Source organism: Gorilla gorilla, chromosome 8, assembly GCF_029281585.2.
Source record: "Gorilla gorilla gorilla isolate KB3781 chromosome 8, NHGRI_mGorGor1-v2.1_pri, whole genome shotgun sequence".
In the NCBI taxonomy this organism is placed as follows: Eukaryota; Metazoa; Chordata; class Mammalia; order Primates; family Hominidae; genus Gorilla; species Gorilla gorilla.
The window spans coordinates 107,516,385-107,542,634 of record NC_073232.2 but is presented as its reverse complement, the minus strand read 5'-3'; the positions used below and the strand labels follow the sequence as shown (position 1 = coordinate 107,542,634).

Here is a 26,250-nt window from a genome sequence, read left to right as displayed (position 1 = left end):
TCAGCCTCCTGAGTAGCTGGGATTACAGGCACCTGCCACCACCTGGCTAATTTTTTGTATTTTTAGTAGAGACGGGGTTTTGCCATGTTGGCCAGGCTGGTCTTGAACTCCTGACCTCTAGTGATCCACCCGCCCTGGCCTCCCAGAGAGCTGGGATTACAGGTGTGAGCCACCATGCCTGACCTAAAATTTGTTTTTTTAAAAAGAAAATTTACTAAAAAGGACTAATATGCTCATACTTACTCATTTTTGTTAAATTCTGTATGTTATATATGTAAAAGAACATTTTAAAAAATGCAACTTTTAAGAACTTGGCATTGGGTTTATGTTGCCTAGAATTGAAGCATATGGCCTGTTTGCAGCAGGAAGTTGCCTGGTAAATAATATTTTTCCTCGTCGCTGAATCCCAGTGGGTCCCCAATGGGATCTCTGCTATCTTTTCTTTCTTTGCCTATGAGAATTAAATAAGAATGTTGCTTGGCTTGTTTGAGAATCACATTTTCTTGCTGCATTCATTTCTGCTTTAGTAATTTTACAGAAGGCAAATTATAATCCCTAGTCCAAACCATTTCTAGCACAGGGACAACGTTTTGCTCCCCTGAGTAATCACAGTAAACTCTGACTCAGCCCAGTGTGTAGCATGCAGAGCTCAGCGTGTTGGTTGAATCAACAAATGATGTGGACCAGACCTCCGAAATGATTTCCCCTAAAAACTGGCACCCTTTAAGGCAGTAGAGAGGAAAAGCGTTAGAGTTGGGGTTTGAATTGCCTTACCCAGTAAGCTCTGCTCAATTATTTTTTTCCCATACTGTATTAGAAGAGTCAAGAAGGTAGTTATATTGTGGTATAAAGTATAATTATATGTGTATATTAGAATGGGAAAAAATGGCTAGAAACTTATATACCATAATAAATGAGTTTTGAGTAGGTGAGATAGTCAGAAAATTAATAGCTGCAAGAATGATCATAAATGGTAACAGGTACTGGGTTTCTGTGGCTGGGGCAGTAGAGCATGGTAGAGCCTGTGGCTAAATGGAGAGCATGTGTCTCATATAGAGGATCAGAGTCTCCTCATTTGGTGCTGATTGTTGCCATATGGGAATCTAGGCCCAGAATTGCCAGATTTTCTGATTTTTCTAAAGAAGCTGCGAATCTAGGGGTTTGAGTGATTTTGTTGATATATAAATATTGGCATGTAATTTAAATGTAAGAAAAAAAACAAGACTGTTGGCTGGGTCCATTTCACAGGCCTCTAGCTTTCAATCTTGAGCCAGAGAGTTAAAGGAACCCCATCTAGCTGTCAGTAGAACATGTGATTTTTAAGTAGGACTGCCTTCTGAAAGACCTGCTAGGGAAAGCCAGCCACAGAATGGCTGACCTAGAGGCCAAAAACGGGTGACCCCTTGAATGGGTTTGCTTCTTTGAGTGTCGGTTAGGTTAGAGTATCTGTCAAATGCAGTCACCTTAATCTCAGCAGAGCTAAGGCTCAGTGGTTGTTTCTTGGCAGTTGACTGGGCAGTCAATGTCAGACGCTATGTTTCAGTTTCTTTGTTGGTCTCCTAGTCTGTGTTTACATCTACAGCCTCATCCTCTTCCTCTCCCTTCGCTTGCTAAATTTCTTTCTTTTCTTTTTTTTGAGACTTGGCATGCTCTTTCCTTTTGCTTTTTTCCTTTTGTGGCTTTGCACAGTTTTAAGCAGCACCTCCTCCAGGGAGTGTTCCGTGATTCCACCTTTAGGCCCCTACTACCTTGTTGGTTCTAGCACAACACTCATCAGCTGTTGTACATGCTTGTCTCCCCCCAGGAGACTGTGAGCTTCTTGATGGCAGGCACCACCCTTTTCACAGCTGAGTTACAGTGCCTTGTGTGGTTCCTGGAATCTACAAACAATAGCTCACATTTCTGGAGCCCTGACAGTGGGGGCTCTGCCTGAATTGCCTAATGTAATCCTCGCAACAGCCTTCTGATGTCAAAGCTGTTCTTTCCATCCTTGGTGCATCCTTGTTTACACAGAGGTGAAATACCCTGCCCAAGGACACTTAGCTCACAAGCCAGGCAGGACTTGAACCCTGGCCATCTGACTCCAGAAACCACATCTTAATGAACAAGTTACACTGTCTTTCAGAATGTACATAAGGATGTCTGATAAGTGAATGAACAGAGAGAGAAAGAAGGAACAGGGGAGGGATGAAGTAGAAACATGCCATTATCACTGAGGAGGAGGGCTATCTTTTTATTTGTCATGGGTATGCATCCAGTTCTGTATGATAGTAGTGTCATTTAGGTATGTAGTTATTTAAATGTAAGTTGAAGAAAGTGGGAGAGCTACATCATCATCCTATTTTATTTACACCAGTTAGAAGTGCAGTTAAACTTCAAACACCTTCTTATGTGCTCAGGACTGGCAGCAGTGGACAGGTCTTAAAGTTGCATTATGAACTTGGAGTGGAGAACATGTTGGCCTCTAAGCAAGCAGTGTCTGCCTGGGGTGCTGGTGGGGACAAAGAGTGAGGGACACAAGAATGAATTGAGCAGAAAATGATAGATTGTTCATTAGTGGAAATTGTTGTGCCTAAACCCGTTTACTGTTTTATTTTATTTTTAGACATTCTTACTCTGTTGCCCAGGCTGGAGTGCAGTGGTGTGATCTCGGCTCACTGCAACCTCCACCTCCTGGGTTCAAGCAATTCTCCTGTCTCAGCCCCCTGAGTAATTGGGATTACAGGCAGTGTGCATCACCACAGCTGGCTAATTTTTGTATTTTTAGTAGAGATAGGGTTTCACCATGTTGGCCAGGCTGGTCTTGAACTCCTGAGCTCATGTGATCTGCCTGCCATCTGACCTCCCAAAAGTGCTTGGCCTCTCAAAGTGCTGGGATTACAGGCATGAGCTACTGTGCCTGTCCCCATTTATTCTTATGCAGCAAGAGTTGTGTGATCTAGTTATATGGTCTCTGGGGAAAAAGGCTGGCAATGCCATGTTCATTGAACTAATCGGAGTGAGTATATAATTTTTTTTTTCTTGTTCTGAGACAAGTCTCACTCTATCACCCAGGCTGGAGTTCAGTGGCACAGTCTCAGCTCACTGCAGCCTCTAACTCCTGGGCACAAGCTATCCTCCCACCTCAGCCTCCTGAGTAGCTGGGACTACAGGCGTGTGCCACCACACCTGGCAAATTTTTTTTGTATTTTGTAGAGACAGGGTTACGCCATGTTGCCCAGGTTGGTCTCGAACTCCTGAGCTCAAGGCGAGCCACTTACCTTGGTCTCCCACAGTGCTGGGATTACAGGTGTAAGCCACCATGCCTGGCCCAGAAGTTTTTTTTTTTTTTTTTTTTTTTAGGAAACTGAAGCTGACTCTATTATGAGCTGGTTCTGATGGAACTTGATGGTCAGGAGGAAATTAGAGCAGATAGTGTGGCCTAGTTGGTTAAGTGGGTGGACTCTGGAGCCTGCTGTGGCCTGCCGCTCACCAGCTGTGGAACCTCAGGCAAACTGCTTAACCCCTGTTCCTCCATTTCCTCATCTGTAATGATGCAGATAACATTGCCTGTCTGGTAGCATCACGTGAATATTGGTGAGTTAACCCTTGCTAAAGACTTTGTCATGCTTGGTACCTAAACGTTCATTAACTGATGGCTGTCATTATGATTATGATTGTGATAAATAGTGTTTGGCAAGGATTGGAATCCACCATTCAAGACAGGAACTATCCAGTGTTGGAGGCACAGGCCTTCTCTCCTGTAACCCTTGTCACTTCTGTGTTATGGTTTGTAAATTTTATAATGGGTGGGGTTACTGGGCCCCAGATCAGTACAGGGCAGGGGAGTGACTGTCCTGTGGTAGGGAGGCACTCAGCCAGCATCAGGACTTTGTGACACTCCAGGTCCTATGTAGAAGGCCAGTGCAGATGAGTCTCCTGGATTTTTTTTTGGCTTTGACAGTTGAGTTTGGAGCCTCTGCTTGTGGCAATGTGCTAAAGCAAAAAGGAATGGAATTTGCAATGAGAGAGCCTTTCAAGTTCAGGCTCAGCCTTTAGCTGTGTGAACTTGAACCACTCACAATTTTTCTGAATCTCAATTTCCTCATCTGTAAAGTTTATCTAATATGTTGGTGGTGAGGTAATCATATTATTATCTCAAATAGGAGATTGTATATGAAAGGGCTTTGGAAAGGCAAATCCCATTATTCGTTTAAATCAATTTTTTCCCCTAAAAATGATAGCTCATAAAAGAATGTGAACTTAATCTGTATGTGTAATTTCTTTCAAGTCCTATCTGATGTTGCTTGTGACTTTCTGAGATTTCCTTTGGCTTCTTACCAGTTTGGCTTTAAAAAAAAAACAAAGAAATTATACTGAAAGATAGGATGACCAGACCTCAATTACTCAGGCTTGGGGCTCCTAAGACTGGTTCTAGCTTGTCCAGGACCTGCTGGGATATACTTAGCAGAAATGTCTCTCCCACAAAACAGTTAGAACCAAATGCTGGACATTCTGGACTTCTCAGCAGTTCACCGTAAAAAAGTGAAAGGAAACTTCTTTTTCATCTTCTCAACCTCTCCAGTTCCAATCTCATTTGCGTTTTGTGAGTGGTCATGCTTCAGAATAGCAGTGTAGAGGGAAATGATTGTTTGATTTTTGAAATAAAAATATTTTTGATGTTTTTGAAATAATTCATTTTAAAGGATAAAATGAAGCAGGCTGATTACATATTTAACAACACTAGGTGTTTTAGAGCCAATCATTTATTATACAGATATTTATTGAGCACCTACTATGTTCCAGTTATTGGGTGCTGAGGATACTGTAACTGCCCAATGGGTTCTTGCCCATTGCCCAGATAGAGCTGATTTATCAAGACAGGGGATTTGCAATACAGAAAGTTTAATACACGTAGAGCTGGCTAAATGGAAGACTAGAGTTTTATTATTACTCAAATCAGCCTCCATGAAAGTTGAAGGCTAGGGGTTTTCAAAGATAGTTCGGCAGGCAGGGGGCTAGGGAAGGTGAATGCTGATTGGTTGGGCATGGCATCACAGGGGTGTGGAAAACAGTGTGTTGAGTTCGCTTCTTGGTCGGGGGGCATCCGGTAGGTAGTCAGAGATGCAAAAGCCTGAAAGGACATCGCAAAAGGCCAATCTTAGGTTCTACAATAGGGGTGTTATTTACAGGAGTAACTGGGGAAGTTGCAAATATTGTGAGCTCTGGAATAATGGCTGATAATCATTTAACTATGCCTACATCTTAGCAGAATTCAGGCCCTTCTCATCCTCCTAACCTGGTGGCCTTTCGTTAGTTTTTCAGACGTTTAGTTTTGGAAAGTGCTATCATCATTTAAACTATACACTAAAATTTCTCCGGAAGTTAGCTTTGCTGATGTCCAGGAATGACCAAAGACAGTTTGGAGGTTAAAGGCAAGATGAAATTGGTCAGGCCAGATCTTTAACTGTCATAATTTTCTCACTGTTAAAATTTTTGCAATATCACAGCACAGAAGGCAGACAAAATCCTGCCCTCATGCACCTTACTGCTGAGTAGGCCTTTCAACATTAAACAAACTAACCCACCAAGGAGGTTTGCAAACATAAAGTGACCAGTGCCGTGAAGAAGAACCAAGTGTATTAAAAGGATGACTGGGCTGGGCATGGTGGCTCACGCCTGTAATCCCAGCACTTTGGGAGGCCGAGGTGGGTGGATCACCTGAGGTCAGGAGTTCGAGACCAGCCTGGCCAACATGGTGAAAAAACCCCATCTCTTCTAAAAATACAAAAAATTAGCTGGGCATGGTGGTGCAGCCTGTAATCCCAGCTACTCAGGAGGCTGAGACAGGAGAATCGCTTGAACGGGAGGTGGAGGTTGCAGTGAGCCGAGACTGCGCCACTGTACACCAGCCTGGGCAACAAGAGCGAAACTCCGTCTCAAAAAAAAAAAAAAAGGATGACTGTGGGGGTATAGCTTAGATTGGAGGTGAGGGAAGGCCTCTTTGAGAAGAAGGGTTGTTTACACAGACACTTGGAAGATGAGAAGTTAATCAGGCAGAGGTAAAGGCAGGTGTGAAAGTCCTGAGGCCCTGTAGCTGGAGCCCAGTGGGGAAGAGGCATGATGTGGGTGGGGAGGGAGGCACTGGCTTTAGCGGCCTTGTTAAAGATTTTGGATTTGATCCTAAGGGGACTGCTCTTTGAAACTGCTAGATTTAGCCATGATAAATGAGTTCCAAAAGGCATTATTCTCCTTGATTCAGGCTGCTCTCCTTGGAGTTAGAGTTTGTCAGTCAAGAACGCTTGCCAATCCCAAATAAAATGATGCTTAGAGCCATTTAAAAACTGAGCCTGCATTGTCCTTTAGTAACAGTGAAATGTATATGAAGATGCACCAGATCAGTCTTCTCAGGACAACAGGTCAGAAAATGGAGGAATTTTTTTTTATTGCATGCACTGGATGACTCAGAAGCTAACTCTCATTGTTGACTGAAATGAGAGCGGCCTGTGCTTGCCTGGATAAAAAGTCCTGTCCCAGTGGCTGGATGAGGGGACGATCTGAACCTTGAATCAGGAGGCTGCTTTCGTTTCCTAAAACCCAGATCTCTGGTAAACAAATGATGGGAGAGCCAGAAAGGAAGGTTAGGAGGTCAGGATCTCGGTACTGGTTTCCACATCCTGCCACATTCCAGGAGAGTTTTGCCTGATAAAGTCATAGCATGTGCGGGCCAGAAGGGACCTCAAGGATCAACTTGTCTTGTCCTCATTTTATGGGGTCACGGTGCTGATGGGGAATGCACCATAATAGCGGCACCACACTAGCTGCGCTGAGGGCTAATCGGAAACTGTAGCTGCTGAAAACTGCATCAGATACTGAGGTTTAGGACCCAACTTGTGTGTCCTGGTTTGGTGCCTTGAAGAACCTGTTACCTGTGGTTCAGCCATAAGGAGACACCCAGGTGTTCATAAGATCTTCCTCAATTGGATCCTGAGAGTCAAGGGCCTTCTCCAAAGGGTAGCCAGAGCCCTGTGGGCACTGGGAGCCTGGGGGTGTTACTGCCACCCTGATCCTGTGGACTTGGAATTCCCATCCAGGAAGGTCTTGTAATATGGAAAAAAAAAAGTTGTGAACTTACCCTGGGACAATGACAGTAATATTTTTAGTATACCTTAGTTTAGAAAATCTAACCAGATACCTTGGTTAGAGATAGTACTCTGAGGTGAGTACTATTTCAAAATGAGTTTGGATCTTGTTCATTCTAATAGCATCTATATTCACTTGAAAAATGGTTGTACATCAGTGTAGGAGATGTGATATGTATTGAGTCTGCATGTATTGCTCTGTAGGCAGGTGAATTTAAGGACCTATTGCAGTAATTGATTGGCTTCCCCCAAGCATCAGTGATCTGTCAATTTGGAACCACTGGTTTTAGAAGCATCAGTCTGCAGAAAACCAGCCGTCTATAGGGAATGACCCTAGTCATTTTGGGAGATTAAACCAGTATAAACCTATACTACCATACTTTAGGATATCCTTGATTGCTTTTAACAATTTTTTTTTTAATTTTTATTTTATTATTATTATTATTATTTTTTGAGACGAAATCTCACTCTGTTGCCCAGGCTGGAGTACAGAGGCATGATCTTGGCTCACTGCAACCTCCACCTTCTGGGTTCAAGTGATCCTCCTGCCTCAGCCTCCTGAGTAGCTGAGATCACACCCGGCTAATTTTTTTGTATTTTTGGTAGAGACAGGGTTTCACCATGCTGGCCAGGCTGGTCTCAAACTCGTGGCCTCAGGTGATCCGCCTGCCTTGGCCTCCCAAAGTGCTGGGATTACAGGCATGAGCCACCATGCCTGGTCAACAATTTTTTAAATTAAAAAGTAATTCAATATTATTGTAGAAAACATTGCAAAACTGTATAACTGTGAACAATTTAGTGTGCAGTGTTTCCACTTTCTTTTGTATATATAACATTATTAAGATTTTTAAAGAAATAGGGTGTTATAGTATATAATGTTCCCTAAATGTGTGTGTGTGTTTTTTTAAATGTAATTGTTAATTTTAAGGAAGCAAATGTGGTTCAGTGGGAAGGACATCAGATCTGTTCGGGGTTTGTTTCCTGGCTCAGTAATACACTAGTTGGAGGACCAGTAATATAATATACTAGTTGGGTGATCCTGGGTAAGTCATAGGTCTTTCTAAGCCTCAGATCCTGGTCTTGGAAATGGGGACTGCTATTTGTCCTCCTTTCTCATAAGGTTGCTATAGGGATACAATGAGATCATATTAGAAAAGCCCTCTTTGTCAATGATAACATAATATAAATGATTGTTATTATTTAAGCTATGATTTCAGCCCTCTTTTCTTTTTCAGGGCTTTGCTCCATATCAGTGAATACTTAACTTGGTGGTAACTTAGTGGTTTGGAGACAAATAGTAACTAGCCTGCTCTCCCCTTTTTTTCTAGGTCACTCCTGGAAGCAAGGCGGCTCTAGCTAATTTATGTATCGGAGATGTAATCACAGCCATTGATGGGGAAAATACTAGCAATATGACACACTTGGAAGCTCAGAACAGAATCAAAGGCTGCACAGACAACTTGACTCTCACTGTAGCCAGGTGAAGCCTATGAAACGTTTTGTTCATTTCTGATTGACTAGAAGCTGTTTGTGGGCAGGGACTGCCTTCCCTATCTCAGAATCCCCCAGACCTCCTAGCTCAGTGCCATGTATATACTATAGGCATGCCAAAAGGTCTGTGGAATTTGAACTTCAGATTGCTTATTTCCCCTCTATTTTTTTTTTTTTTTTTTTTGAGACGGAGTCTCACTCTGTTGCCCAGGCTGGAGTGCAGTGGTGCAATCTCAGCTCACTGCAAACTCTGCCTCCTGGGTTCAAGTGACTCTCCTGCCTTAGCCTCCTGAGTAGCTGGGATTACAGATGTGCACCACCACACCCGGCAAATTTTTGTATTTTTAGTAGAGATGGGGTTTCACCATGTTGGCCAGGCTGGCCTCAAACTCCTGACCTCAGGTGATCCACCTGCCTTGGCCTCCCAAAGTGCTAGGATTACAGGTGTGAGCCACCGTGCCCAGCCCCCCTCTGATTTTCACAGTGCTTATGATGTGGGCTTCTTTCAGTAAGATACCTGCATTTTCACTTGATCCAACTCAACCAAAATTTTGAGTAAGTAAAATGTCCTGGCCAGGTGCGGTGGCTGTCTTTGTAATCCCAGCACTTTGGGAGGCCGAGGCAGACAAATCACTTGAGGTCTGGAGTTTGAGACCAGCCTGGCCAACATGGTGAAACCCTATCTCCACTAAAAATTAAAAAATTAGCCAGGTGTGGTAGCGTGCACCTGTAGTTCCAGCTACTCGGGAGGCTGAGGCAGGAGAATCACTTGAACCCAGGAGGCGGAGTTTGCAGTGAGCTGAGATGGCGTCACTGCACTCCAGCCTGGGCGACAGAGCGAAACTCCATCTCAAAAAAAAAAATGTCCTTAGGATGCTGCTGCTACTGCATTGTGCTGAGCAGTGGGTACCATGCCGGGAGATTGCAATAACAGAGAAAAACTTGAACACATTAGCAGCAGAGTACTGAGTGTAACTTTAAGTACATGACAAGCAGGGAGCGCTGGGGATAAAAGAATGAATGAGGGTAGCACCTTGGGAGCTGTAATTAGGGTAGAATTTCCATTCTTCTTTCATTTAGCCTTGGAAGGGGTCCCGCAAAGGCAGGATTTCTGAAGTGATTTGGTTCAACCCTCAGTTGGCTCACTGTTTCCTACTGCATCAAATTCAGATGTTTCATTCTGATCACCTGTTATCTCACTAACCTTAGCTGCCACAGCTCTTTGTCATGAAGCCTTTGGTTAGATTCTCATCTGTGAAGTATGTTTTTTGCTTTTTTTTTCGCTTTGTGGCACAGGACTGGCAGGTGGATCGAGTGTGGGGGAGTATATCAAAATATTTTGTACACTTCAGAGACCTACCCCATGAGAGGTACACTGTGTTATTACTACCCCCTCAAAAGCACATCTGCCCTTCATTCTCATCTCCGTTTCTATCTTTGTCCAAATCCTCTCCTTCAAGCCTGAGTTCAGGACATTCATTCATTGATTGATTAATTGATTTTTTATTTGTTTACTGACATGTTGAAAAGGGACATCTTGTATATCTGGCATAGACATTGTGACAAATACAAAGTTAAGTATGGCCAGGTATGGTGGCGCTAGTCTGTAATCCCAGCACTTTGGGAGGCCGAGTTGTGTAGATCACCTGAGGTTAGGAGTTCAAGACCAGCCTGGCCAACATGATGAAACCCTGTTTCTACAAAAACACAAAAAAATTAGCTAGGGATGATGGCAGGTGCCTGTAATCTCAGCTACTCGGGAGACTGGGGTGGGAGAATCGCTTGAGCCTGGGAGGCGGAGGTTGCAGTGAGCCAAGATCATGCCATTCATTGCACTCCAGCCTGGGCGACAGAGCGAGACTCTGTCTCAAAAAATAAATAAATAAAATAAATAAAGATAAGTATAAATATTTTCTACCTGCAAGAGAGGAAACACCGACACTAATGAAGACTGAGACTAAAGTAAAATCATTGCTCTGTGGTTGGTACAAAGAAAATAGTTTATAAGAGCAAAAGAGGGGCGTTCTTTTTTTTTTTTCTTTTTTTTTTTTTTTGAGATGGAGTCTCGCTCTGTCACCCAGGCTGAAGTGCAGTGGCGCTATCTCAGCTCACTGCAACCTCTGCCTCCTCGGTTTAAGTGAGTCTCCTGCCTCAGCCTCCCGAGTAGCTGGGATTATAGGCGTATGCCACCACACCCGGCTAATTTTTGTATTTTTAGTGGAGATGGGGTTTCACCATGTTGGCCAGGCTGATGTCAAACTCCAGACCTCAAGTGATTTCCCCACCTCAGCCTCCCAAAGTGCTGGGACTACAGGCGTGAGCCACCACGCCCAGCCAAGAGGCGTTATTTTCATTTGGGTCAAACAGGCTTCACAAATAAGTTGGTTATTTGGTCTGGACCAAACACACTGGGTTGAGATAGAGGAGAAGCCCATTCTATCCTGAGCAGAGATAGGGCAGTGTGAGTCATGCTTAGGAACATGGAGGAGACCACACTGCTGGTGTCAGCTACCCAGAGTGTGGTGAGGGAGGATGAAGTGCTTGGGAAGCCCCTTGGGGCTATGCTGGGGAGCCATCAGCCATGGATGTTATCAGATTGGGGGTGTTTAAAAGATCAACCTGGTGGCAAATGGAAGGTAGAGCGGATGGGAGGGTGCTAGTTCAGTGCCTAGTCCAGGAAAGAGGGGGCATTTTTCCAGTTTGTCTTTGGTATATATTATTTATTTTACATGAGTGAAACAGCAGCTTTGTTAATCTGTTGCAGATCTGAACATAAAGTCTGGTCTCCTCTGGTGACGGAGGAAGGGAAGCGTCATCCATACAAGATGAATTTAGCTTCTGAACCCCAGGTAAGTTCTTGCTCATCATTGCCGCTGCTCTCACCATCCAGCACTTTGCCGTTTCTGACACTGCTCAGCACATTCCTGTTTTTCCTGCCCTGGAGGCCTGGGGATAAGACCCTTCACTGTCACTGCTGGTATCTGGCTCTTGTTCAGTTCTTCCCGTAAGGGAACTGCAGGAGGATAGGGCTGGAAAACCCCAGGGCAGTGACGCTGTGTCCTGGGCTGGAAGCAGGGGGTCGGAAGGCGATAAGGGAAGCCGGTGGAAGCCTTCCTGCGTGGGAAGGGTTGGCAGGATCACAGTGAAGTCAAGGAGCTATTCAGCTCGTTATGGATTTCAGCAACAAATGAATCATGACAGGGATGAAAATAAGTTTAGGTCTGGAGGCCTAGAGCCTAGAAGAAATCGGGGAATATGTAATAGGAAGCCCTGCTTTTCCCCACTGTATGCCCCGTCTGGTTTCCATGAGCCATGGAGTGGAAATCTCTATTTTTGTTACAGTGAAACTTCTAGTGAGACTTCAAAATTACTAAAATAAAGCAGCAATTAATATAAAAAAAGCAGTACATAGTGTACAATTTGTCACCCAGATAGAATTTCTCAGGACAGTAGACTGCCCTAAGATCCCATATTTGTGAATAAATCTCAGTAGTTGGATTATTGGATTGTAGGTGGTTTTATTTCTTTCTGCCTTATGTGCCTCTTCTAAATAATCTACAAGGCATGGATATTGTTTTTGAAATAAGGGACAAACTTAGAGATGTTTAGAACATCTTTTGTAAAATTCCTCACACCCAACATGCTACTTGTCTCAAAGTATGTGTCTGTTGGATACATTAATGAATTAGTAATGATAAACTAGGTATGTTGATAATGCCTTTTGAAAATTTTACACTGGTTTGTCATGGTTATGCATTTGACCCAAGTTGAAGATTTGAAATTTAACTTATTTTTCTACATTTGGGATACTATTTAGTTTTTACGGTGAATTAAGATATAATTAAAATACAGTATATAGCTAGCTATCTTTTATACATAAAACAGAAACTTGTATGAAGTTGAACTCACTTGGTATATTAGTGTGTGTTAATTGGGTGGTTGGATATAAGTCATATTTTCTCAAATAGAATCCATTAAAATTTCAAAAACGAAGTCACATAAAATTTTTGCCATTAAGATAGTAAAAATAATTATTAAAAATCCCAAGAGTCATTTTAAGGATCATTTTGCATCATTTCAAAACTGACGTGAACATATTCTTCTATACAACTCCTCTCAGGAAAGTTCGTAAAATGGCACTTGGTCTATACACTGGCAGTTGTGCAAACTAATTTAAAACGTGCCACAGTTAGTTTCAGTTTCCTTGGGAGTTCTCAGCTACTTCATTAAATTTACCATAAATGTTAAATTTTAATTGTTAAATTTTAATTTTTACATATTTTATAACACACAAGGAATGATTTCATTTTAACTTGGTCTATCTGAAATCCTCATTTTCATGTAAATAAGGTAATTATGTAAATTTCAGTTATAGTTTTCATTTGTAGTATATTTGAATTTTCATTTTAAATCTATAGTTACCTGTATTAATCTTTTGAAGGTAGTTCTCTTCAGATTACAAAAACTCTCAAATACTTTAAACCCTTGTATTTTTCTTGTGATTCTAGTAATGCTTTATTACTGTAAGAAAAACTTCTCACCCATCATTTTTCCAGTCTTTTACTTCCAGCCATTCTAAAGTAGAGGATAAATGAGTAAGAGCAGAGTTCATCTATAATAAAAAGATCTGTTGGTTCATGTAATGCCAACCAACACCCCAGCTTATCTGAGGTCAGCATAGTTACACACCTAGTTTGTACTTCCTCATTATTGAGTTTCCTTGGAGACTGATAAATACAAAGCCCAAACAATTACATCATCCCTTCTAAAAGGCAAGCCCTGAATCTGCCTGCTTTCTGGAAAGACCAGTCAGTATTCAGATGAGGGTAGAGATATTCCTTTTATGTACAAACCAGATGCATTCTTGAAAGATTGTTTATAAAGTGAAATCATCCGAATTTTCAACCTGAATTTTCCATTGACTTCCATTCTAATTGGAAATGTGTTTCGGTGGAGGGAGAAGGGAACAGACCCTGGTTGAATATGTGCCACGAGCCAGGCACTGTACTTGACACTCTAGTAACTCACACAAATCCTTGTAAAGAAGGCTTTATCTTCTTCATTTTAAAGATGAAAAACGGGCTTAGAGGGGTATTCCTTGCCAAACAGGAAATTGCAGGGAAAAATTGAGCCAAGGCAGAAAAATAAAGACCCTTCCTTGGGGCTCTGCATCCTCTGCTGCTCCTAGGAATTGCCATGGTGATGGAGAGAAGAAGAAAGAATGACCATCCTGGCTGCGGCACATGTAGGCAAGGGTACCAGGCCACCCATCTGTAAATCTCTGTCTTCATGACCATAGCCTTTAATTACTATATATTATTTATTTGGGTAGCTGTGCCATAAAATTTACTTAACTACTCTTTGATAACTGCTGAAGTTTTGTGCTGTTTTTTATTTTTTATTATTTATTTTTATTTTTTATTTTTGAGATGGAGTCTTGCTCTGTCACCCAGGCTGGAGTGCAGTGGTGCAGTCTTGGCTCACTGCAACCTCTGCCTCCTGAGTTCAAGTGATTTTCTTGCCTCAGCCTCTGAGTAGCTGGGATTACAGGCAGGTGCCACCACACCTAGCTAATTTTTATATTTTAGTAGAAACGAGGTTTCACCATGTTGGCCAGGCTGGTCTTCAATTCCTGACCTCAGGTGATCCTCTTGCGTTGGCTTTCCAAAGTGCTGCGATTACAGGAATGAGCCACCGTGCCTGGCCTGTTTTGTTTTTTTAGGGATGAGAGTCTTGCTCTGTCACCTAGGCTGACGTGCAGTGGCACGATATGGCACACTGCATCCTCCATCTCCTGGGCTTACATGATCCTTCTGCCTCAGCCCTCTCAAGTAGCTGGGACTACAGGCTACTTGACTGTCTAACTTTTTTTTACGGATGGGGTCTTACTATGTTGCCCAGGCTGGTTTTGAACTCCTGGGCTCAAGCAATCCTCCTGATTTGGACTCCCAAAGTGTTGGGATTACAGGCGTGAGCCACTGCACCCAGCCAAAAGAGAATTTTTTTTTTTTTTTTTTGAGACAGAGTTCCACTCTCGTTGCCCAGGCTGGGGTGCAGTGGTATAATCTCGGCTCACCGCAACCTCTGCCTCCTGGGTTCAAGAGATTCTCCTGCCTCAGCCTCCCGAGTAGCTGGGAATACAGGCATGCGCCACCATGTCTGGCTAATTTTTGTATTTTTAGTAGCGATGAGATTTCTCCATGTTGGTCAGGCTGGTCTTGAACTTCGGACCTCAGGTGATCCACCCGCCTCAGCCTCCCAAAGTGCTGGGATTACAGGCGTGAGCCACCACGCTCAGCCCAAAAGAGAAATCTTAAACATAAAAATATTTTCAGGTTGTTTTCTTTTATTTTAAATTAGGTACTCAATAAAGCTTTTAGTTTTCATGACTTTTTTTTTTAAGAAAGCATAAAAGACTTGAAGATTTAACAAAAAAGGAGAGAAAAAAAGGAAGTGCAACAGATGACAGGAACTCTTTTGGAGGCAGCTGTTCTGGGCCTGGGTGTTTTAAGAAAGAGACTAGAGTTCAGGAAGATTTTTCTGGAAAACACAGACACTGAGACACATTTTGAGTTCAGCCAGCTGCACAGAGCATGCATCACCTAGAAGCCATGGGTTGATCCAGACACCCATATAGAAAGGACCTTGCTGATTGGGCTATCAGAAAAGCTGTGATGCTGGCAGGAGGGAAAGAAAAAGTAGAAAAGCTGTAGTTTTAGAAAACAGGAATGTTAATTTCCAAAGTGGTTTTGGGGGTTTGTAAAGGAGCTCTGAGATGTTGTAGCTGTAGTAATTATTCACCTGACTCTTAACAAGTCTAGGGTGGGGGTGGAGGGAACTTTCTCAAATTACAGAAAGAGGGGAATGAGAACACAAGGAACTCAAAAGTCCTTTTCTGCAGCTCTGCTGGGTACCACCCCTGTAACAGGTATCCCCGACCTTCTATCTGATTAGCCTTGTCTTTCTCCCAGAAGAAACAATAGATCCTTAATTTCCTTTACCCTTGCTCTGCAGGAGGCTGAGACCATCTCTGCCTAGTCAGCAGCTGCTTCCCCTGTGACACCACACCCTCTTATCTTGCTTGTCTAACTTGCTCACTTCTGGAGAATTTATCTCCACCTTTTATCATCTCCTGCTTTTGCACTGACCAAAGTGACTGCGTATTTCTCTCCACCTAGTGCTTTAATCTCTTTGGTATGTGCCCTGAAAGCGTGTTTTAGCTCTGACTTGAATCTTACAGCCCAAAGCATCAAGGGCTGTCCTGCCCGAGGGTGCCTTAGAGGGCAGGCTTTGCTGGGCCTCAAGGAAGAATCAGAAGGTAGAGATGATTCAGGGGGTGTGAACTCGCACAGGTGCCCATTGTGGGAAACTTCCCCAGTCATTGCCCATGTGTCTCAGTGGGTGTGTCAGTGTTCCTCAGCTAAAGTTTGGGTTGAACTAGGGCCATCTTAGCAGCTGGAACACCTCTCCCTGGCGCTCAGCCTGCACTGCCCATCAAGGGGTTTGCATTGGATGCCCCCCTTGATTTCTCCTCTGATCCCTGCCTGCAGGAGGTCCTGCACATAGGAAGCGCCCACAACCGAAGTGCCATGCCCTTTACCGCCTCGCCTGCCTCCAGCACTACTGCCAGGGTCATCACAAACCAGTACAACAACCCAGCTGGCCTCTACTCTTCTGAAAATATCTCCAACTTCAACAATGCCCTGGAGTCAAAGACTGCTGCCAGCGGGGTGGAGGCGAACAGCAGACCGTAAGTAGCCCAGGAGTCCTCCTCTGAGCCGCTCCTGGGAGGGGCTTTTCACATCAGGACCAGGGCTGCCCAGGCAGGTGCAAGAGCCACTACTCCAGGGAGAAAAATGACTACATTAGCAGAACACTTCTGTGTTCATTTTCTTCATCTACACAAAGGGGACAATACCTCCTGCTTTATAGGGTGTCTGTAAAAGTAAGAATTAACACGTAAAATGCCCAGCATTGTGTTAAGCACAAACAAATCACTTAATCCTCCAGAACTGTTTTTATTTGTGTTTTGATTTCTGTGGTCATCATCTTCTAATTGAACATAGTCCTTTCTTGACAGGCCTGCTGCTTCCCGAGAAATTCTTCAGTATTATTAGTCGGGGAGTGTTTGAGGGAATCTAGAGTAGCCTGTGCTTGTGTTCACCATCTGAACTAAGCAAGGGAGAAATACTTCATGCTGCACAGTTTTGGTGAAGCAGTGTGAAGCAGTGTTTGCTTTTTCCCTAGAGTGGACCAGAGGTCATGAAAGAAGAGAGGTCCCTGAGGATATAAATGCTTGTCCTAGGAATAGGTTCTGATCTGGGGACAGAGGCAGGCTTAACTGGGGGAGAGGTAGGGCTGCAGGTGGAAAGGGGAGAGGTGTCTGAGGAAGTGCCTTGCTGGGGACTGAGGAGGCATGTCCTCTTCTGTCACAGATCATCTGGCTGCAGCTGCCTTTGAGTCTTTATTTTTTTTTTTTTTTGAGACAAGCTTTCGCTCTGTCACCCAGGCTGGAGTACAGTGGTTTGATCACAGCTCACTGCAGCCTCGACCTCCTGGGTTCAAGTGAACCTCCCACCTCAGCCTCCTGAGTAGCTGGTACTACAGGTGTGTGCCACCACACTTGGCTAAGTTTTAATTTTTTTTTTGTAGAGATTGGGGTCTCACTATGTTGCCCAGGCTGGTCTCGAACTCCTGGGCCCAAGTGATCCTCCCACCTCAGACTCCCAAAGTTCCGGGATTACAGGCATGAGCCACCAAGCCCTTTGAGTCTTTATTGGAGTCTCCTGGATCTTGCCAGCAGAGGGGCCCAGTGTCTGCTCCATCTCAGGCTCTTTGAGGATGAATCCAGAAACACTGGGAATCCCAGCAAAGGAACTGGGTTTGAGGATGGGTTAAAGATGGGGCCAATTCTCTGTAGGTGTAAAGGGGGTGGACTAGGTTAGGAATTGCCCACTCAAATACCCAAAAGTGGCAGGCAGGATGAGGAACTGAGGCAGAGCTCTGAGTAAACAAGCGTGCCGGGTGGGGGTGGGGGTGGCAGCTGGAGCGTGCATTCCTGGTCCAGAGGGGACGCTGCTCCTTGGCTCCAGCCACGTGCCTCATGCAGGTCTCATTTCTGCTGATTATTTCCATTAAAACAGAAGTTGGAAAGCCTCTTTTTTTTGGAAATCTCCTGATTTTTAATTATTGGTGACATTTAAATTTTGTTGGAAAACACTGTGTGGTCCAAACTTGCCTTAGCTCTGAGAACCTTTCCCACTTGGAATCATCAATTTTTGTATTGCCTCTGAAGCCCGCTTTGCCATTCAGTTTCTCCCCAATTCACCTTTAACAAGAACCTGCTCAACTCTTATGGTAATTAAATTGCAAACCAATGGCTTCAAATGTAGGTTGAGAGAGGTTAAGATACTAGAGGTTCCAAACTACTTAAATGTTTGGAAAGGGCTGTTGTAGCAACACCTCTCAAGGGCTCCTTGGCCATTCCGTGCATATAGTCACCCCTCCCCTCCCCAGAGAGAGACAGATGTCATTGGACACCCATGACATGTGCATCCCTGTTCCCTGTGCCTGACACTGAGAGGACACTAAGATTTCTTTCTTTCTTTCTTTCTTTTTTTTGAGACGGAGTTTCACTCTTGTTGCCTAGGCTAGAGTGCAATGGAGTGATCTCTGCTCACTGCAACCTCCGCCTCCCGGGTCCAAGCAATTCTTCTGCATCAGCCTCCCGAGTAGCTGGGATTACAGGCATGCGCCACCATGCCCGGATAATTTTGTGTTTTTAGTAGAGATGGGGTTTCTCCATGTTGATCAGGCTGGTCTCAAACTCCCGACCTCAGGTGATCTGCCTGCCTCGGCCTCCCAAAGTGCTGGGCTTACAGACGTGAGCCACTGCGCCCAGCTCACACTAAGATTTCTTTTAACATTTCTTTGAGTCTAGTAGGGCAGACTTTTTTCTGTGTGACTTTGGCTTTAGAAGATGTTAAAGGTTACTGGCCATTTGTCATAGTAACCAAGGCAAAGTCTCCACCAATGTTTCTTCTTCCCTCCAATTCTGGTTCTTGCAAGGTCTTACTGGCTTGAGATGGTGATCCTCTTCCAGGTGACTGTGGGAACATTTGAGATACCTGAGAAACGGTATCATACTGGGCCCCCTAGGCTTTCCACAGACACACCCTGAGAGGAAGCTCCCAAGCAGCTCAGGAGTGGTGGAAACACTGGGGGCTGTGATCCCTGTTTTTAGCTGCTTTGGTGCTGGGGAGGCTGAGAACATGACCCTCTTTTACTGTCCCAGAGTGGAATATTCCATGATCTGGACTTAGTAACCCAGGAAATGACACATCCTTAATTGAAAGAGCTGCTATGCATTGGGAGAAATATGTGCCTGGGAAATATTTTTAGTATGGCCTTGGCTATTTTTCCTTCATTAATGTCTTTCTTCTTCTCTCATGTTCCCTGCCTGCTCCCTCCTCCGAGTCTGAAACTACCAGGTGGCTGTGTAAGCCTTTCCTCTAGCCCCTGGCCCAGACTCTTTGGCTGCAGTAGTTGCCGAGTATCAAAATTTGTCTCTTTGCAGATTTTCTCAGCAGAGAGGGTGCTGTTTCTGTTCCATCCCGCACTCTTTGAGGCTGAACCCAGAAACAGTGGGAAAACCAACAGCCTAAGGCAGAGGAGCTGCCTAACTGGCCATGCTGCTTGTATGGGGGGATCTCAGCTTGCTGGTGTATTTCTAGTGCATTCCCACAAAGAAAGATTCTCCTGTGAGCCCAGCAGTCACCCGGTAACTTTGCTTGCTCAGTCAGCACAAGTCCCAAGTGCTCGCTCCCTCCCACTGTTTAGTCTGTGAAATTCGCTGAAGTTCCAGAATTGGCTCACTACATACTTTGCATCTGAGGTCATCACCCATTCTCTGGGGCTTGCCCTGGATTTCTTTGTCCTATGCACTTGAAAGTATCGTGGTGTGTCTGTTGCTATCTGTCTTGTAGGTCTTTACAGAGCTGTGTCCCAGTCAGATAAGAACAGAGATAGCCTTGCCAACTGGTAAGGCAGGTGAGGGGGTTTCTCTGCTGCCCTTCCTCCCAGTGCACACAGTGGAGGGGGAGGTCCTCAGTGGCCTTTTTCCTCTAGGTCAGTTCAGCATAATAATCATTTATTGAGTGCCTACTGTGTACCAGGTGGGCGAAGAAAATGTCAGTTCAGCAGAAAGCTAGCACCTTTCCTCTGTTCTCTTTTAATTGAGTTGAGGGGACCCTGGTCAAAATCAGAAAATTCAGAGCCCAGATTTCATTGTTTATATGATACTGCCTGATACTTCCTAAAGGCTTGGTAGATAGAGGGGCCTGAGCCTTGAATTCCAGCTCTGCCTCTTACTAGCTGTGTGACCTTGGGAAAACCATGTAACATCTCTGAAACTCAGTCTCCTGAGATTTAAGGTGGAAATAATACTAACTTCTTTACCACCAGGTTGTTGAGACAATGCAATGGGATGTGCACAGAGCACTCAGCACAGTGCCTGGCCCCTGGTAGGTGCTCAGTAAATGCTAATTATTGCTAACTTTAGTTTCCATGAGGATCTCCATCCCCATCACTTCTGAGAACTGGGGGCTACAGAAGTGTGGAAGCACATAGACAAATGTAATGGAGAAGACTTTGCTGTGGCTTATGGTACACTTCTTTCTTTCCCATTAAATTCAGCCAGCCCACACAGCTAATCAGCTTACTGATGGGGTGGTTGTGTTCTCTTCAAGGAATGATTGGAGAGCTCCTGTAACCAACATACTAGGCCCTAGATAATAGCTCTTCCAAATTGTGTTTTAAGGTGTTGCCCCCAAACATTCATGAGGGAGATTTCTAAGCAGCTGCCCTGGAAATAAAGGGATGCATCATTTTCTATTCAAATATTATCACAAGGATGATGTTAACCCTGGCTTCTTCAGAGCTGAATCAGAAGTACACCTCTATCATGAAGGCTGCTTGCCCCTCTAGCTAAACTTGCCTGCCACCCACAGAAAACTGGCTCTGGTGTGCGGGCATTCCTCTCTCTTCTCCTGGTGCCCACAATTACCCCTCTGGTTTCTTATTGCAGGACCAATATGTGTGCCTTTGAAGACCAAAACTTAGGAAGCACACAGGCCAGGCTTCCCTTCTGAAAATGATTACATAGGGTTTCCCAGAATGGCGTTTTTGGGTGAACATTGGGGTAATCAGGCTGGGACATCTCATTTCTTGGGATATGAGCTAGGAAAGATTTTTCTGGGTCCGTCTACCTCCTTTCCCCCACCTACATAGAAAAACAAGTATTCCTCTACATTATTTCCAGCTAGCACTTAACTTCCACCATTTGGGGAAAATATTTCTTAAAATTAATTAAAATTTTTATTTTGAGATAATTGTAGATTCACTTGCAGTTATAGGAAATAATACAGAGATCCCCTATACCCTTTACCAATTTCCCTCAATAGTAACATCTTGAAAACACAATAGTAACAAAACCAGGATATTGACATCAATACACTCAAGATACTGAACATTTCCATCTCTGCAAGGGTTTCTCATGTCGCTCTTTTATAGCCACACTCGCTTCCCTCCTTTTCCCTCACCCTCCTTAACCCCTGGCAACTTACTCATCTACTCTTTATATTTTTATTATTTCAAAAATGTTATATTAATGGAATCATACAGTATGTAACCTGGGATTAGCTTTTCTACTCAGTATATTGTCTGGAGATTTATTTAGGTTTTTGTATCGATAGGTTTATATATCAATAGTTTGTTCCTTTTTTTTCTGTTCTATGGGTTTGTCTTTTTTTATTGTGTTAAAAAACATGAAATTTATGATCTTAAACGTTTTTAAGTGTATTGTAATGTTTACTATGTGTACATTGTTGTGCAACACATCTCTAGAACTTTTTTATCCTGAAAAACTGAAATTCTATACCCATTGCAAAACAACCTCACCTTAAAGTCCCCATCTCTCAAGCCCCTGGCAACCACTATAATACTTTCTAAGTTTGATTACTTTAGATATCTCATATAATTGGAGTCATGCATTTGTCTTTTTTCAATTACCATAATGTCCTCAAGGTTTTCCCATGTTGTAATATATGACATGATTTCCTCTTCTTTTCTTTTTTTTGAGACGGAGTCTCGCTCTGTCCCCCAGGCTGGAGTGCAGTGGCGCGATCTTGGCTTACTACAACCTCTGCCCCTCCAGGTTTAAGCAATTCTCTGCCTCAGCCTCCCGAGTAGCTGGGATTACAGGCGTGTGCCACCATGCCCGGCTAATTTTTTTGGTATTTTTTTAGTAGAGATGGGGCCTTCTTTTTTTAAGGCTGAATAATATCCCATTTTTTTTCACATTTTCTTTATTCATGTTGATGTGGTTTGTCTGTGTCCCCGCCGAGATCCCATCTTGAATTCCACGTGTTGTGGGAGGGACGAAGTGTGAGGTAATTGAATCATGGGGTCAAATCTTTCCCATGTTGTTCTCATGATAGTGATTAAGTCTCACAGGATCTGATGGTTTTAAAAAGAGGAGCTCCCTTCACCAGCTCTCTCTCTCTTTGCCTGCTCCATCCATGTAAGATGTGACTTGCTCCTCCTTCCACCATGATTGTGAGGCCACCCCAGCTATGTGGAACTGTAAGTCCAATTAAACCTCTTTCTTTGTAAATTGCCCAGTCTTGGGTATATCTTTATCTGCAGCATGAAAACACACGAATACACATGTTTTTATGGACGTTTAGGTTGCTTGCACCTCCTGGCTATTGTGAGTAATGCTGTAATGAACATGGGTGAGCAAATATCTCTTTGAGATCCTTCTTCATTTCTTTTGTATATAATTAAAAGTGGGATTGCTGAATCATATGGTAAATTTTTAATTTTTTGAGTAATCTCCATACTGTTTTCCACAGCAGCTGCACCATTTTACATTCCCATCATCAATACTCAAGGGCTCCATTTTCTCCACAACCTTACCAACATTTGTTTTATGACTTTTTGATAGTGGCCATCTTAACAGATGTGAGGTGATATCTCATTTTGGTTTTGATTTGCATTTCTTTAATGATTAGTGATGTTGAGTATCTTTTCATATGCTTGTTAATCATTTTTGGCTAAATGTCTATTCAAATCCTTTGATCATTTTTTAATCGAGCTATTTGTTTTTTGTTGAGTTGTAGGAGTTTTTTTATATATATTCTGGATATTAATTATACGTATGTTTTGCAAATATTTTTTCTATTTCATAAGTTGCCTTTTCACTCTGTTGTTTCCTTTGTGATGCAGAAGTTTTAAAGTTTGATGTAGTTCTATTTGTTTATTTTTGCTTTTGTTGCTTGTGTTTTTGTGTCATATTCAAGAAATCATCACCAAATTCAATGTTAGGAAGCTTTTTTTATTTTTATTTTTATTTTTTAATAGAGACAGGGTCTCAGGCTGGTCTCGAACTTCTGGGCTCAAGTGATTCTCCTACCTTGGCCTCCCAAAGTGCTGGGATTACAGGTGTCAGCCACAGCACCTGACCCCCTATGTTTTCTTTTAGAAGTTTTATATTTATAGTTTCTGGTCTTATGTTGGTCTTTAATCTATTTTGAATTATTTTTTTCTTTCTTTCTTTTTTTTTTTTTTTTAAAGATGAAGTCTCATTCTGTTGCCTGGGCTGGAGTGCAATGGCATGATCTTGGCTCACTGCAACTTCTACCTCCTGGGTTCAAGTGATTCTTTGGTCTCAGCCTCCTGAGTATCTAGAACTACAGGCTTGCGTTGCCACTCCTGGCTAATTTTTTTGTAGTTTTTGGTAGAGATGGAGTTTCACTGTGTTGGCCAGGCTGGTTTTGAACTCCTGACCTCAAGTGATCTGCCTGCCTCAGCCTCCCAAAGTGCTGGGATTACAGGCATGAGCCACTGTCCCCGGCCAAATTATTTTTTTATGTGGTGTTAGGTAAGGGTCCAACTTCATTCTTTTACATGTGAATATCCAGTTGTTCCAACACCATTGAAGAAATTATTCTTTAACCATTGTGTAGCTGTGGCACCCTTGTTAAAGATCATTTGACAGTGTATGCAAAGGTTTATTTGTGGGCTCTCTATTCTATTTCATTGGTCTCTATATCTGTCTTATGCTAGTAACATACTGTTTTGATTACTGTAGCTTTGTAAAATGTTTTGAAATAAGGACGTATGAGGCCTCCATTTTTGTTTTTCCTTCTCAAGGTTGTTTTGGCTATTTAGGATCCTTTGAGATTTTATATAATTTTACAATGGTGTTTTTTTATCTGCAAAAAATGCCATTAGGGTTTTGATAGTGATTGCATTGAAGATGTAGATTGCTTTGGGTAGTACAGATATTTTAACAGTCTTAGGTCTTCCAGTCCATGAACATGAGATGTCTTTTTGTTTATTTGTGCATTCTTTGGTTTCTTTCAATGATGTTTTATATTTTTAAACATTTTAAAATGTTTTATAATTTTAAAATGTACTCTATTCAGTGTACAAGTCTTTCACCTCCTTGGTTAAGTTTATTAGGTATTTTGTTCTTTTTGATGATTACATGAGATTGTTTTCTTAGTTTTCTTTTTGGATTATTCATTGGTAGTGTATAGAAACAACTGTTTTTTGTTTGTTGATTTTGTATTTTGCAACTATGCTGAATTCATTTATTAGTTCCAATTGTGTGTGTGTGTGTGTGTGTGTGTGTGTGTGGTGGGGGGGGGATCTTTAGGGTTTTCTGTGTATTCAATCATCGCGTCTTTGAACAGATACAATTTTACTTCTTCCTTCCCAATTTGGATGCCTTTTATTTCTTTGACTTGCCTAAGGTCTCTGATTAGGACCTCCAATGCTATGTTGAAAAGAGGTGGTAAAAGTTGGCATTCTTGCCTTGCTGCTGATCTTAGAGGAACAGCTTTTGGTTTTTCATTTTGAGTGAGATGTTAGCTGTGGGTTTTTCATACATGGACTTTATTATGTGGAGGTAATTTCCTTTCATTCCTGTTTTGTTGAGTATTTTTATCATGAAAGTTTGTTAAATTTTGTCAAATGCTTTTTCTGCATTCAGATGACTGTAGTTTTTGTCCTTCATTCTGTTAATGTAATGTGTTACACTGATTGATTGTTATATGTTAAAACATCCTTGCATTACAGGATTAAATTCCACTTGGTCATGGTGTTTAATCCTTTTAATATGCTGTTGAATTTGGTTTGCTAGTATTTTGTTGAGTATTTTTGCATCAATATTCATTAGTAATATCAGTCTGTAGCTTTTTTTTTTTTTTTTTGGTAGTATGTTTGGTTTTGATATCAGGGTAATACTGGCCTCATAGAATGAGTTTGGAAGCATTCTCTCCTCTTCAGTTTTTTGGAAGAGTTTGAGAAGGATTAGTTTTAATTCTTTTAAAATTGTTTGATAGAATTCACCAGTGAAGCCATCTGGTTCTGGGCTTTTCTTTGTTGGGATGTTTTTGATTACTGATTGAACCTCCTTACTAGTTATAGGTCTGTTTAGAGATTTTTAATTTTTGTATGACTCAGTCTTGGTAGGTTGTGTTTTTGGGAATTTATCTATTTCTTCTAGGTTTTCTAATTTGTTAATATACAATTGTTCATAGTAGTCTGTTATTATCCTTATTTCTGTGGTATTAGTTGTAATGTCTCTTTCATTTCTGATTTATTTATTTATTTATTTACTTACTTACTTAGAGGCAGCCTCTCTCTCTTGCCCAGGTTGGAGTGCAGTGGCTCACTGCAACCTCTGCCTCCTGGGCTCAAGTGATCTTACCTCAGCTTCCTGAGTAGCTGAGACTACAAGTATGTGTCACTATGTCTGGTTAATTTTTTTTGTAATTTTTGTAGAGACAGGGTTTCACCATGTTTCCCAGGCTGGTCTCGAACTTCTGAGCTCAAGCAATCCTCCTGCACTGACCTCCCAAAGTACTGGGATTATAGTCGTGAGCCACCGTGCCTGGCATGGTAGTATTGTTGAATTTTCCTGTATCCTCTCTGATTATCTGTCTAGTTGATCTATCAGTTGTTAAGAGAGGGGTATAGAAGTCTTCAACTAAAATTGTGAATGTGTCTCTTTTCCTTTCACTTCTATCAGTTTTTGCTTTACATATTTTGAAGCTCTGTTATTTGATGCACACACATTTAACATTGCTATAGGTGTTGGTGAGTTAACCCTTTTGTGATTATATAATGTCCATTATGTCCATTTCCATCTCTGGTAGATTTACTTGTTCAGAGGTATACTTATCAGATATTATTAATAATATAGCCAGTCCTGTTTTCTTTTGATTAATATTGGCATGATATATTGTTCTCTACCATTTTACTTTTAGCCTGCTTATATATTAATATTGGAAATGAGTTTTATGTTGATAGCATATATTTGGGTCATGTTTTAAAATGTACTGTTTTGTATCTACCCTGTTCGTTTCTGTCTTTCAGTTGGTTTATTTAGATGATGAACATTAATGCAATGATTGATATGTTAGGGCTTAAGTCTGGTATTTTATTTTGTTTTCTGTTTTCCATTTCTCTGTTTTCTTTTTCCTGCTTTCCCGTGGGTTATTTAATATCATTTTTTTTAGAATAACATTTTTATTTGTAGTGTTTTTTATTCTATGTCTTTGTATAACCT

At 42.3% G+C, this 26,250-nt stretch overlaps 1 protein-coding gene across 1 annotated transcript in view; it reads left to right on the top strand.

Annotated features, from left to right (window-relative positions):
* Positions 1-26,250, top strand: part of PDLIM1 (PDZ and LIM domain 1) — a 53,502-nt gene that overhangs the window by 10,827 nt on the left and 16,425 nt on the right. Inside the window, exons 2-4 of the mRNA XM_031015346.3 lie at positions 8,450-8,601; positions 11,377-11,461; positions 16,163-16,362. Of these exons, the coding sequence (XP_030871206.1) occupies positions 8,450-8,601; positions 11,377-11,461; positions 16,163-16,362 (437 nt within the window). The remainder of the gene's footprint in view (positions 1-8,449; positions 8,602-11,376; positions 11,462-16,162; positions 16,363-26,250) is intronic.